At 58.6% G+C, this 12,633-nt stretch overlaps 1 protein-coding gene across 2 annotated transcripts; it reads right to left on the reverse strand.

Moving 5' to 3' along the window:
- Positions 1-539: 539 nt before the first annotated feature.
- On the reverse strand, positions 540-8,930 carry PTOV1 (PTOV1 extended AT-hook containing adaptor protein). Of its 2 annotated transcripts, none has more exons than XM_059152059.1 (13): positions 8,525-8,930; positions 5,818-5,955; positions 5,619-5,701; positions 5,472-5,529; positions 5,264-5,371; positions 3,756-3,911; positions 3,124-3,210; positions 2,945-3,018; positions 2,796-2,853; positions 2,427-2,591; positions 1,045-1,242; positions 879-948; positions 540-670 (listed from the first exon to the last, which is right to left on the reverse strand). In XM_059152059.1, exons 1-12 carry the CDS (start codon positions 8,693-8,695, stop codon positions 937-939), a joined length of 1,308 nt encoding a protein of 435 aa, XP_059008042.1. In that variant the 5' UTR covers positions 8,696-8,930; the 3' UTR covers positions 540-670; positions 879-936. The 2 variants fall into 2 exon arrangements, with proteins under 2 accessions (XP_059008042.1, XP_059008043.1); XM_059152060.1 differs by having other exon boundaries at positions 2,427-2,531; positions 8,525-8,925.
- Between the last annotated feature and the right edge of the window lie 3,703 nt (positions 8,931-12,633).

Genomic DNA, 12,633 nt, shown 5'->3' on the forward strand with positions numbered 1-12,633 from the left:
AACCCCCAAGGGGGTGGAGGGAGCTCTTCCCTGCCTGCGGCTGTCCAGATACAGAGCCAGCTGAGGCTCAAGCGATGGGACCCTGAAGACAAGTGCTGGACCCCCGTTTGGTGAGAAACTGTATCCTGGACTTGACCTCAGGGGGGTGGCCTGGACGTGGGGAGTGGGGGGGGGGGGGAAGGGGGTCCTGCTACTGTCTGGGCCCCAGCCTGTGTGTGCTGCCAGCCAGGTGCAGCCTGGTGGATCCACAGGGGCAGAGGCAAGCAGACCAGGTCCCAAAACATGGCCGGCCAGCTCCAAGGAGGACAGGCCACTGGCCACGGCTCACCAGGGACTGACCAGCCACTGAGGGCAGCTCCATGAAGTACGCGGCTCCATCCTGGCTCGGGTGACTGATGTCAGAGGTGGCCTCCCTCGGAAATCCGTGAGAAACGCACATTCCCAGCCCCCCGCAACTGAAAGACTCAAACCTGGGGATGGGCTGGGCTTGACCCCCCACCCAACTCCCGAGGCATCTGGACACAGAGCCTGGTAGCCAGTGGGCTTTTAAAAGACTTTATTGGGGGCACGTACAGGGTTGGGGACCGTCCTTGGAGACCTCTCCGGCCACGGTCCTCCATCTCGCTGGGCAGCTGCCATCCCCAGGGGCCTCTGCTCAGAGACATCTGACCTGCGGGCAGGAGGAGCGTGGGAGGGGCTGGCCCGGGCACCCCACGGCTTACGGCTGTGAAACTGCAGCTCCATCACATCCTGGGACCAGCGGGATTGAACCTGCCTCTCTGCTCTGGTCTCAAGGCCAGGGAGGGCCCCACTCTGGCTTCCTAAACTCCCCCAGAGTTTGAACTTCCTATACCCCCCCAGAGCTGAGTGCCACTCACCAGTTTCAGCAGGGGCCTCGTCTGTGACTCCTGGAGGGGCCCAGCCTGGGAGTGGCCACTACCCCCCCATCTGCAGGGAGGAAGGCAGGGAGGCAGTGTCAGAAGCAGGGACGGTGCTGGGGGGCAGGGGAGGTGGGGGGCTGGGGGGCAGGGAGCCTGGCCTCACCCCGCGCTGCTGCTGCTCCTGCTCCAGGTTCCGCTGCAGGACCTGCTGCTGGTTGGCGATGACGCGCCGGATGCCGTTGACGAAGTTGCTCTGGTCGTGGGGGATGAGGCCGATGAAGATCTTTTTCTCCGACGAGTACAGCAGCATGAGCACGCGCACCTCGCACGACGCCTTGTAGGAGAAGTGCACGCAGCCGGCCTGGGGGGCGCAGCAGGGTATGGGCGTCTCGCCAGGCACGGACACTCCCACCCACACAGGCCGCCTTGTGCCAAAGCATCCTGATGGCTATTCTCACAGCCCTGGTGTCATTCCCACTCGGGGACTCACGGACTCTGCATCAAGGGGCCATGAAGTTGGCAGTGCCCATGGTCAAGCACCCCACTGGCAGCAAGCGCATAGGGTGGCCTTGACCTTGACGGACAGCCACCACATGAGATGCACAGGCCCTGCCAGCCCCCCGAAGCCCAACCCTACAGTCCCCCACATGCAGCCCCAGAGTGGCCAAAGCCCCGTGAGCCCTCCACAGGCAGGGACACAGCCAACCGTGGCCACCGCATTGCCAGCTTGGGGAGCGGACCAAGGGCTCCAGCTGTTACACCGACCCCTGCTCCTCCTGGCCCGGGGTCCCCACCCCCACCTCGCAGGTGATCAAATGGAGCCAGAGGGTTCACAGGCCCCTGGCGCCCCTTCGGGGGACAGCTGCAGCAGCGGTGGCCGGTGGAAGCCCTTCCTGAGTGCACCGACCAGAGCCCGCAGCAGAGCATGAGGGTCAAAAGAAGGCAAACTCTTGAATGTGGAAGAAACCCACAGCTGGCTGGCAGAGACCCTCATCCAGCGGCGATCCGTTCAGCTGTGGGACAGACGCTGGCCAGGTGCAGCAACACCCATAAGAACGCAGTGACCGCGGCACTTTCCTTAGCCCTGGAGGATACCTGCCTCCCCTCGCTGCTGGAGAAAGTGAGGCCAAGGCCCACTGGCAGAGAACCCAGTGCTCTGAGGGCCCCGGCTGGAAGCAGACAGACCTCCCTGCCTGGCAAGGGGTCTGGGGGAGCCTCGAGTTTTCACTAATAAACCTGCAGGCCAGTGGCTCCCTATCCCCAGGGAGAGCAGGAACCTGGGAGTACCGGGTCTATGCTCTGTGGTATTGCCCTTCCACGCTCTGAGTGAACCCGGGGCCTGCCTCTGGGCCTCAGTTTCCCCATCTGTAAAGTAGGGTCAGGACCGCAGAGCCCCAGGGAAGTCCATGGACTAGGAGCCAGCACGCGTCCAGACACAAGGCCAGCCTACGGCCACCAGGGCCACCATGATGCCCCCCGCAGCTGGTGTGGAGAAACGATCCCTGTCGCTCATCTCCTGGCCCCGCAGCCCCGCGCCACACTCACGAAGCCATTGTCCATGATCCGACACAGGCTCTTCAGCGTCTCCAGGTCCTTCGTGAAGTGGAACTGCACCAGGCGTGAGTTCCGGAACAGCGGCACCAGGGTGGTCTGCGGGCCAGCCAGGGCAGCTCCGTGACCCGGAAGCCCTGCCTCTGTGCGGTCCACACACTGTGGCGGCATTGACTTACAACCTCAGATGGGTCCTATGTGGACCCCCAACCCCAGCCACTATCTGCGTCCATCTGCCTGTGCTCGTCACGGTGGCCAGCCTCCGTGCACTTGCACTTTGGAATGTTCTCTGTCTGGCAACCCCAGGGTCCCCTCCCTGGGGAAGGACCGTGGCCAGCCTGAGGACCCCTGCTTCATACTCACCAGTAGCTGCTGCGGGATGAGCTGCATGTACAACTTCCTCGGCCACTGCTCGGTCCTCCTGTGGGGGGCCCCAAGGGGATGAGGGTCAGGAAGCTGGGTCTCACCAGGACCCTGCCTTGGCCTCCCGGCCCCCCCTGCCCCCCACTCACAGGATCTCCCCTTGGTTCACGTAGACGTGCGAGGGCAGCCACCGCTTGGACCGACTGTTGGGCTCAGGCCTGGGCTTTTGGGGAGAGGACAGAGGGTGACATCAGGAGTGGGGAGGCACCCCAGTCCGGAAGGACGCACTGGTCTCGAGGTCACCCAGGACCCCCCACCCCAGACTCACCTCCTGCCACTCCATGACACCGCTCCATGCCAGGAACTTATTGTTGACGATCTGAACCGGACCTGCGACACCGCCAGGGCCCACGGCCTGTGGAAGCAGAAAAGGGGGCCTGGTAACCAGAAGCACCCCAGAGGAGGCCTCTGGGCAGCCTCCCAGCCGTCCAGGAGCCTCACTCCAGCTTCCTTCCTGGCTCCTCAGCCTCCAGGCTGTTGGCAGCCCCATAGGACTCCCCGGTGCTAGCCCTGCCATCCGCCTGCTCACAGACCTCCCACGACTCCTGAACGCCCTGGAACCAGTCTCTGATGCTCAACCTGGGGTACCAAGCCTACAGGTCGGCCTCTAAGAACTAAACAGCCCTATAATTTGCTGCACAGCCAGAACACAAGGAGCAAGACAGATATTATTCACAAGCAACTTGTAAGGGATGAGCCAGGACACACATCACCCTCTAGAGCCTTCCAGCCACATGTAGCACTCCCTGCTAGCCTGCCTGTGCCCCGCTCGAGGCGGGTGTCCCTCCTGGCAGGAGCTGCCCCCATCAGGCCCCATGCTCTCGAGGCCTCACCGACCCAGCCTCACCAACCCGCTCGCTGCCTGGGGACCTGAGGGCTGGCCTGGGCGCCACGGCACACCTGTTTGCGCGTGGTGATGACCTGCCGGATGGCGTTGACGAAGCCGCTCTGGTCGTAGGGGATGAGGCCCATGAAGATCTTCTTCTTGGATGAGTACAGCAGCATAAGCACGCGCACCTCGCAGGGGGAGATGTGGGGGAAGAGCATACACCCCGCCTGGGGGAGGGGAGCAGGAGATCAGGGGCCCTGGGGCAGCCCAAGGGGCCAGATGCCCCTCCGAGCATGTGCTTCGGTGTCTCCCCCACCTGGTGAATCTGGGGTTGGGGTTCCATCTCCCACTCAAATCCCCCTCTTAATGCCAGTCCCATCCCTTAGAGCAGGACCCGCCTTTGCCAGCAGGGCCAGAACAGCCTCCAAGAAGGCCCTAAGCACAAACCCAGCTCTGCTTGTTCCCAGCTTTGTCACCTGACGCCAATCACCTCGTGTTCCTGGACCTCAGTTTTCCCATCTGTAAAATGGCCTCACAGTAGCCTCCACAGTCCACGCCACATAAACATTTGTCACATGAGATCCTAGTGCCTCCTCGGTGGGACTTGGGAAACCAGGAGTCCGACAGAGCCCTCGGTGGCGGCTGTCAGGACCGAAGGGGCATGCACTTCAGAGAATTCCCCAGGCTGTCCGGCCGTCTCTTGTTGCGTAGGGGCCACCTGCTCAGGGAACTTGTCCCCCGCACCTTCTGGACCTGTGTGCAGTGGGTCCTCCCAGAACTACTAGTAGGACCAGACATGGGAGGCCGGGGGCACAGGAAGTGTGCAGTCAATGGCCTTCCCTACAGCCTGAGGGCCTTGCTGGCCACGCACAGAGCAGGCCCTCCACAAAGTGGTGAATTAAGGGGACCAGTCTCTTCCCCAAGAGTCAACACTGCACCAGTCTGTCCAGCCCCTGATGGAACAGGAACTGCCTGGACACAGAGGGTCATGACAGGACCTGAAGACAGGACGGGGCTGGAGAGGTGCTGGTCCCAAAAGGGACCAGGGACTGGAGGGGACCCCAGAGCTCAGCCCCATGGTGTCCTGGGCAACCTACTCTCCTTGCATGTATCCCGTACTGGCACCTGTCCCCTTCCACAACTGAACCACTCTGCCGAAACCAGGGGCAGATGAGATGAGGCCCAGACCCCAGGGCCTGCAGAGACCAGACTGAGATTGACTTCCTGATGGCCCAGCACCATGGTCTCCCCAGCTCACGGCCAGCGGGCCCTTGCCACCCACGCAAATCACTGCCCCAAGCACTGTGCACAGACTTACTCCTCATAACAGCCCCACAGAAGGAACCCAGGCACTAGCCCTGTTTGCCAGAGGAGGAAGGAGCCTCCGCACAGAACAATCCGCCCCATACCGCAGCCCCCAGCCGCCCCAGCCAGGGTGGTCCCGCAGATGCTGCTCTACCTGAGACCCCCCCACTTCCAGAGGGACGAGATGCCACGGAGAGAGCGTGCCCTCCAGGCCCCCGCCTCCCGCTGTGCCAGGTCCTCATGCACTCAGGAGGGGCCCCAACCCCCTACTCACGAAGCCATTGCCCATCACGCGGCAAAGCCCCTTGAGGGAGTCGCAGTCTCTGTTGGTGAAGTGGAACTGCGCCAGCTGGGAGTTGCGGAACAGGGGGCCCAGGGTGGTCTGTAGGCAACAAGGGGACCTCTGGGTCACTGCAGGGGGTGGGGGGAGCAGGGGGTTGCCGGGGGGGGGGGGGCTGTAGGGGACCGGAGGCAGGTCTTACCAGCAGCTGCTGCGGGATGAGCTGCATGATCAGCTTCTGGGGCCACTGGTCAGTCTCCCTGCGGGGGGCAGAGAGTCAGGGGAGCCCCCACCCCGGCCGCCTGCCTGCCGCCCCCACCCTGACACCCGTATGCCCGCCTCTACTCACAGGTTCTCGCCCTGGTTCACGTAGGCCTGGCAAGGGAGGGCCCGCTTCAGTTTCGCAGTGGAGTCTGAGTAGGGTCGGCGCTTCTGTCGTGGGAGCAGGAGGGGTCACTGGACACAACCCAGATGCCCCAGCCTGCCCCACCCACAGAGGCCAGCCCTCAGCCCCTGCGGGGACTCACAGGAGACCGGCCACAGCTCACCTCCTGCCACTCGAGGACGCCGCTCCAGGCCAGCAGCTTGTTGCTGAGCCGGTGCTCACCTACAGCCAGGCCCCCGAGGGCAAGACCAGGTGAGGAAGGCCCAATGGGACCCAAGGCGCCGAACACCCGAGCACCTTGCTGCAGCACAGGGGAGCAAGGAAACTGAGGCTGAGGGACCCATAGGCAGGCTATCCCCCACCAACATACCTCACAACGTTCAGACCCAAATCCCCTGCTTGGCAACTCCCAGAACCACATCCAAACCCCGTTCCCAGGGGTCAAGACCCCAAGCAGCTGACCTCCACGTGCTTTTCCTAACGCTACTCCAGAACCCGAGCCCCCAAGACCCTCCTTGGCACCTCCACACTGGTCTGCATCCTCCTCCAGACTTCGCTCCAGCTGTGCACTCGGCCTTGAACACCCTCCCACCCCCTTCAGGAGATGTCATCCACTCGAGCCCCTGGCCTAAGCCAATTCTTAGTCCCTCTGTCCCGATCCAACTCAGAGAACAACGCTCTGGGGGCCCAAGGCCTCCTCGGAGTCCCCACCACACAAAGGCCAGCCTGCACCGCGGCTAGCTGCCTGGCGCACTGGTTTGCAACGACGCAACCCCCTCCCCCCTCAAAATTCTCCCAAAGCTCTGCGGTGGCCCTCAAGCCAAGTCCGGACCCTCCCCCTCTAGCTCCCGCCAAGCCTTTCAGGGGGTCACAGGCCCTCCTGCCCTGCAGACTCCATGCTGCAACCACACCAGGCTGACCTCAGGGGGGAGGAGATAAAGCACACAGAGCCATCCAGGGAGGCGGGGACACTTCTGGAAGAGGCAGTGTACCACCACCTGGAGGGTCTCAAACATCTCGAGAGCATTTGCCGAACACCAGAAGAACGTTCCAGCAATAAAGCCAAAGAAAGCTCCACATTCTACTCTTCCCAGGGCACTCTACCAGCTATCTTTTTTTTTTTTTTTTTTGTAAACTAAAAACATCTCAAAGCAAACAAGGGAAGGCTCTGGAACAGGCTGGCAGCAAGCAAGCCCCGAAAACCTCCCTCGTAAATGCCTCCAAGCAGCAAAAGAAGTAACAATTGTTACTTTTCATGGTACTACTGATGGACACCCTCCGCATTTCCTACAAAGCACACAGATGTCTCCAGTCCCAGAAGGACAGGCAGGAAAAGTATTTCATGGGGGCTTCAAAAGTAAACAGAAAAACCTGAGCCAGCATGACCTTGATCCGGGAAGGTGATACAGGAATTTGGGCAAGGGTATCAAGCTAGGAAGAAAACCAGAGAGCATCCCGCTGTAGGAACGTGCTGGTGTGTGTCCCGGGCCAGGTGGCGTCTGAGATGCAGGACAGGTGCTGAAGCCCTGGGTTTGCAGGTGCCACAGGTGGGGTAGAGAGAGTCTAACAACAGCTGCTCAGAGCACAGAGCCGAAAGGCCTTTGCGGATCCTGGCAAATGCGCTCAAGGACCCAGGGCCGAGTAAACTGCAGGCGCAAGTGTTTAAAGTCGGCTTTGTCTGGGAGGGTGAGCTGACCCCGCAGCACCTGAAAAATGTTTTGGTCTAGGACGTACACACCAGGAACACTTACCCAAAAGCTCAGGTCTACTTGCAACAAGCAGGGGAGCCCATCAAAGTGGAGGACAGTAAGGGGCTAGGCTTAACTGCAATCCCAGAGCAACTCTCCCAGCTGGGCAAGTGTGTGCAAAATTTGCCTTTGCCTCTGATATGTAAATTGTTTACATGGAAGCCTGTTTCCTACTCCGGAGATCGAAAGCCTTACCATGCACATTTCAAGATCCCAGAAACGCTCCTGACAACTAAATGAGACTGCTGAACTCGGGGGCGAGCCAGTGAAGGGAAGGGATATGTTTAAGTTGTGGGAGGTGTTCAAGACTTGATATCTACATTGAAGATCCCAGGAAGCCTCTTTAAGGCTCGTGTGGGGCCGCCACAGCGACCTGTCATGCACAACGACGGGGCAGTGGAGGGAAGCAGCGAACTCCAGAGCCAGCCTAGGGCAAAACGCACATCTGGGCGTGCGTTTCACGCCAGGATGTGCAGTTTTACTATTATTCCAAGTACGCCTGAACATTTTTGCGTACGTAATTTGGGTCTGGGGAAGCGTGTGTAGTTAATGTACTTGCAAAGCCAGATGTTTATGTTGGGGCTTGCTGCACTCCGTAAGGGCATCCCTTATCTGGGCGGCCGTGCAAACCCTGGGCGCACACGCCACGGGCTCCGTGCGGACCCGCGCGGGCCCGGAGATGAACACCCCCAAGTACAACACCTGGGCATGCGAGTTTAAGACGCGGACCCCACTCACCGCGGCCCCTCAGACCCCCCCACCATTTCCAGATTTCCTGCCCGAAGAGAGACCCAACTTTCCAATTAGAAAAACAAGCGTGCACGCCGCTCGCCCGCCCCCCACCCCGCGTTTAAATCGGGACGCGGAGTCAGCAGTAATTTGAGCCCTCCCCGCCCCCGTACCCCACCCCCGCCACCCCAGCCCAAACGCGCAACAAAGGGGAGAGCCCGGCGCGTACCACCCGGGGGGTTCCACGGGGGAACTCGATCCCACTCGGGACCACCCCTAGGGCCACCCGGAGACCCCAGAAAGGAGGGGACCGCGGACAAAGACCCGAGCCCGGGGGAGGGGCCGGCGGGGGCGGGGCCGTGGAAGGCTCTGGAAAAAAGGCGGGGGGCTCACCATGGGAGGGGCCGAGCGGGCCCGGATCCGCGGCGGCTGCGGGCCGCGAGGGCTGGCCGGCCAGGAGCGCGAGCGGGCAGCGCGCACTGTGAGGGGCCGCGGAGGGCGACCGCGACCCCCGAGGGGGCCCCCAGCGCCGGAGCGGTGCGGAGCGCGGCGCGGACGGACCATGGCGGGCACGGGCCGAGTGGGCTGGGGGTTGCCACGGGCCACACGGGGGGCTGCAGGCTCCACGGACTGAGGGGCGCGGGCGCGCGGCTTCGGGGGAGACGGGCAGGGCTGTACCAAGCGCAGGGGACGCGCCGCCGAAGAGGGGTCGCCGCGGCCAAACCACTGCGGCGAGCGGGGGAGCGCGGCGCGTACCAAGAGCGTCCGCGAGGGGGCGTGGCCGGGCTGTACCAAAACAGGGCCGGGGGAGCCTCAGGAAACGGAGAGGGTGTGTGGGGCGGGGAACACGGCCATTGGAACATACTCTGGGCGGCTCGAGCTACAGGGGGAGGAACTGAGGGGACTTGCGCGCAGCAGCTTCAGGGGGGTGTGGCGGGAGAGGCCATACCGAAGGGTGCGGGGGGATTGGTGAACGTAGAAGACGATACCAAGTTGGCTACGGGCTGGGAAGATAGAACACCGAGAGACCCTACCTTGAGAGCGGGACCCGCAGAGCCGGGAGACTACACCAACGGACCTCAGAAAGAGGAGGAATAAGGAATAGGGGTCTGGGAGTAAAGGAGCCTACCTAGAAGTTTGGGGATACAGATCGTACTTTGCACCAGAGGAGGACTTAGTGTTTGGACGCCGTGACGTGGCTAGGTGGACCGGAGACCACAAATCCCAGCGGCCCTTGCGCGGCATGGGCGGGGCCAGGCATCCCAAGGCAGCCGCCAGTCATTGCTGTGTGCCCGTTGGCGCCTGTACCCCAGGCCCCGCCCGCCGGACAAGGTACCTCCTCCCGCTTCCTGACGCCGGCTTCTTGAGGCGGTTCATTGATTTACTCATTCACTCAACTGTTGCATGCCTGCGTATTCACTTACTAGAAGTTGTATAACATTTCTTGCTTAAATTTGCTTGTTTGAATCGTGGACAGTGAGTAACCGTGAAGTGGTTATGAGGATTAAATGAGTTAAAGTAGTAGGATTGGTACTCAGCATGGTAACGACTTAAATGTTAACTTTTTCTTTTCTATTTAAAGACTTTGTTAGAGAGACACAACGAGAGAGGGAACACAAGCAGGAGGAGCGGGAGAGGGAGAAGCAGGCTTCCCACTAAGCAGGGAGCCCGATGTGGGGCTCGATCCTAGGACCCTGGATTCAGGACCTGAGTCCAAGCCAGACGCTTAACGACTGAGCCTCCCAGGCGCCCGTTAAATGTTAACTTTTTCTTTTCTTTTCTTTTAAATATTTTAACAGACAGAGGTCACAAGTATGCAGGGAGGCAGGCGCGGGGGGAGGGGTACAGGCTCCCCGCAGAGATTCCCAGGACCCTTGATCCCAGGTCCTCCATCCCAGGACCCCAAGATCATGACCTGAGCTGAAGGCAGAGGCCCAACCCACTAAGCCACCCAGGCGCCCCTAACTTTTTCTTTAAACAACAACAACAACAAAGTCATTGTGATAAACACCAGGTGATTAAAATAAAAACTTCTAAAAATCATTATTAGTACTATTATTTCCATTCTCTGTGGGCAGTGAGTATACCGTGATGACCAAAAGAGACTGGGTCCCTCAAGGAGCCCAAGATCCACTGGAGAAGACAAATAATCACACTTTGGGATAAGTGTTACAAATAGTGCAAATACATAGGAGGAGGGCATGGTGGCCATGAGGAGTCAAGGAAGTGACCTTTAGGCAGCCTGTGATTCTATTTGGGCTGGAAGAGTCCTACGATGATGGAAGAGCAAGGGCACAAATCCTGAGAGTGGAAAGAGAGTAAGGGAAGTGAGCATGGCTGGAGTGGATTGAGGGTAGAGGAGAGTGGGAGATATGGGGAGGTGCCAGGCAGGGCCCATAAGCAGAGTCCTATGGCCTTAGGTTGGAATTTGAATTTTAATCTCTTTGCTGGAGAACCTTCGGAAGGTTTTCAACAAGGGAGTGGGATAGACTCACTTGTTCTTAAACAGATCGTTCATAGAATGCACAGAAACATGCACACAGTATCTCTGCAAGTCTACGGAAACAGGTGGGACCCACAGTTGCCTCTGAGGAGAGAAGGCAGCAGACTGAGGGAATGGGGTCACCAGCATGGAAAGGAACTCAATTTACTCTCTCGGACTATTTGGAATTTTCTCCGTATGCAAACGTTGCCTACTGAAAAATAATCTTTGAAATACATCTTTTCTAAAGGATTCCCCTGGCTGCGATGTTGAAAATCAGATGGAAGGGGAGGAATGAAAGAAGGGTAGAGAGAAGACTGTGCCAATAATCCAGACAGGAGGCACAAGACGGGATGGACGGCAGGCAGGGTGGCCACAGTGGAGGTGATCATTTGCACAATTCAAGAGGGAGCCCAAAGGACTTGTGTAGAGAGCGAGAGAAAGAGGAAGGAAGGATGAGGCCAAGGTGTTTGCCTATTACAGGCTATCAGGGAGCTGACTCTGGGGGCAGGTGGAAATCCCTTCTTCTGTGATATGTCAATTTTGAGATGTTGACTAAGCAATGTGGATAGGAGAGGCTGGAGATGCAACTTCAGGAGTCTTCCATCTCCAGTCAAGGAGACACTGAGTCTACAAAGAGTAGGTTTGTAGACAGGGACCAGGTTACGCCATCCCTTTAGCGGTGAGAGCCCTGAGAACAACTAGCAAATGAGAAGGAGGGGTGGCCCGTGAAACAGGTGAACCTCCGAGCCACAATGTATTTCCAGTCCTTGTTTGCCTCACCCACAAAGCCGCCTGCCCAGGCTTGAGTTCCAAATCCGACTTGGATTGTGACCAAATGGAGTCTGTGTGCTCTGGACCCAGACCACAAGTTAGATACCAGCAGTTACCTCCAGACCCCTGACAATCACCCATGTCAGAACAACGGACCACCTGCAGCAGCAAGGAAACAGAACCATGGGGACAGAAGCATCCTTAATTTCCCTAAGTCCTCATTTCTCACCATTCTCTTTGGTCCAGGATTTCACAATCTCTTGCCTAGATAACACCCTCCTAACTCTTGCCACCATGTCTCTCCCTTCACTAATCAAAATACTCCAGTGGCTTCCCAATCCCCTTAGAATTTGACACAAACTTCCCCTAATGCTTGTGTGGGACCCCTGCTGCTCTATCCAGACCCATCTCTTCCACATCCTTCCTGCTCTCCATCATCCTTCAGCTCCCATCAGGACACACATGTGGATAGGAATTTCCAGGATCATCTAAGCAGAGAAAGTTGTGCCAGGATACACTCCAGTGAGAGCAAAATGAAAACATCCCAGAATGCAAAATAAAAATGTAGGCCGGGGGCGCCTGGGTGCCTCAGTGGGTTAAGCCGCTGCCTTCGGCTCAGGTCATGATCTCAGGGTCCTGGGATCGAGTCCCGCTCTCTGCTCAGCAGGGAGCCAGCTTCCTCCTCTCTCTCTCTGCCTGCCTCTCTGCCTACTTGTGATCTCTCTCTGTCAAATAAATAAATAAAACCTTTTAAAAACAAATGTAGGCCGGAATTCTAACAGCCCTCTGAGCCAACCGGCTTACCCAGTGTGCCAGTCTGAAAGACGGCTGCCCATTTCATCTGTGGAACCTGCTGCCCAGGCTGGCAGGCTGATATGACTAAGCCATTCTGCTCACATCTGTGGTGCTGTACGCTTCCTGCAAAGTAGCGGTTTGTTACCAAACCTGTTTATGCCAGTTGCTTTAAGTTAATAACTTAATCCTATCAAGCCACTGAAATATTAATTCAAGAGAGTTGTTTATATGGTAAGCAGGTTGCCTGCATTGGAGAAATAAAAGTGAGTTACTTAAAAAGAAAAATGACAAAAGAGGGGCGCTGGGGTGGCTCAGTTGGTTGAGCATCTGACTCTTTTTTTTTTTTTTTAAAGATTTTATTTATTTATTTGACAGAGAGAAATCACAAGTAGTCGGAGAGGCAGGCAGAGAGGGAAGCAGGCTCCCTGCTGAGCAGAGCGCCCGATGCGGG

This window comes from Mustela lutreola, chromosome 16 (genome assembly GCF_030435805.1).
Source record: "Mustela lutreola isolate mMusLut2 chromosome 16, mMusLut2.pri, whole genome shotgun sequence".
NCBI lineage: Eukaryota > Metazoa > Chordata > Mammalia > Carnivora > Mustelidae > Mustela > Mustela lutreola.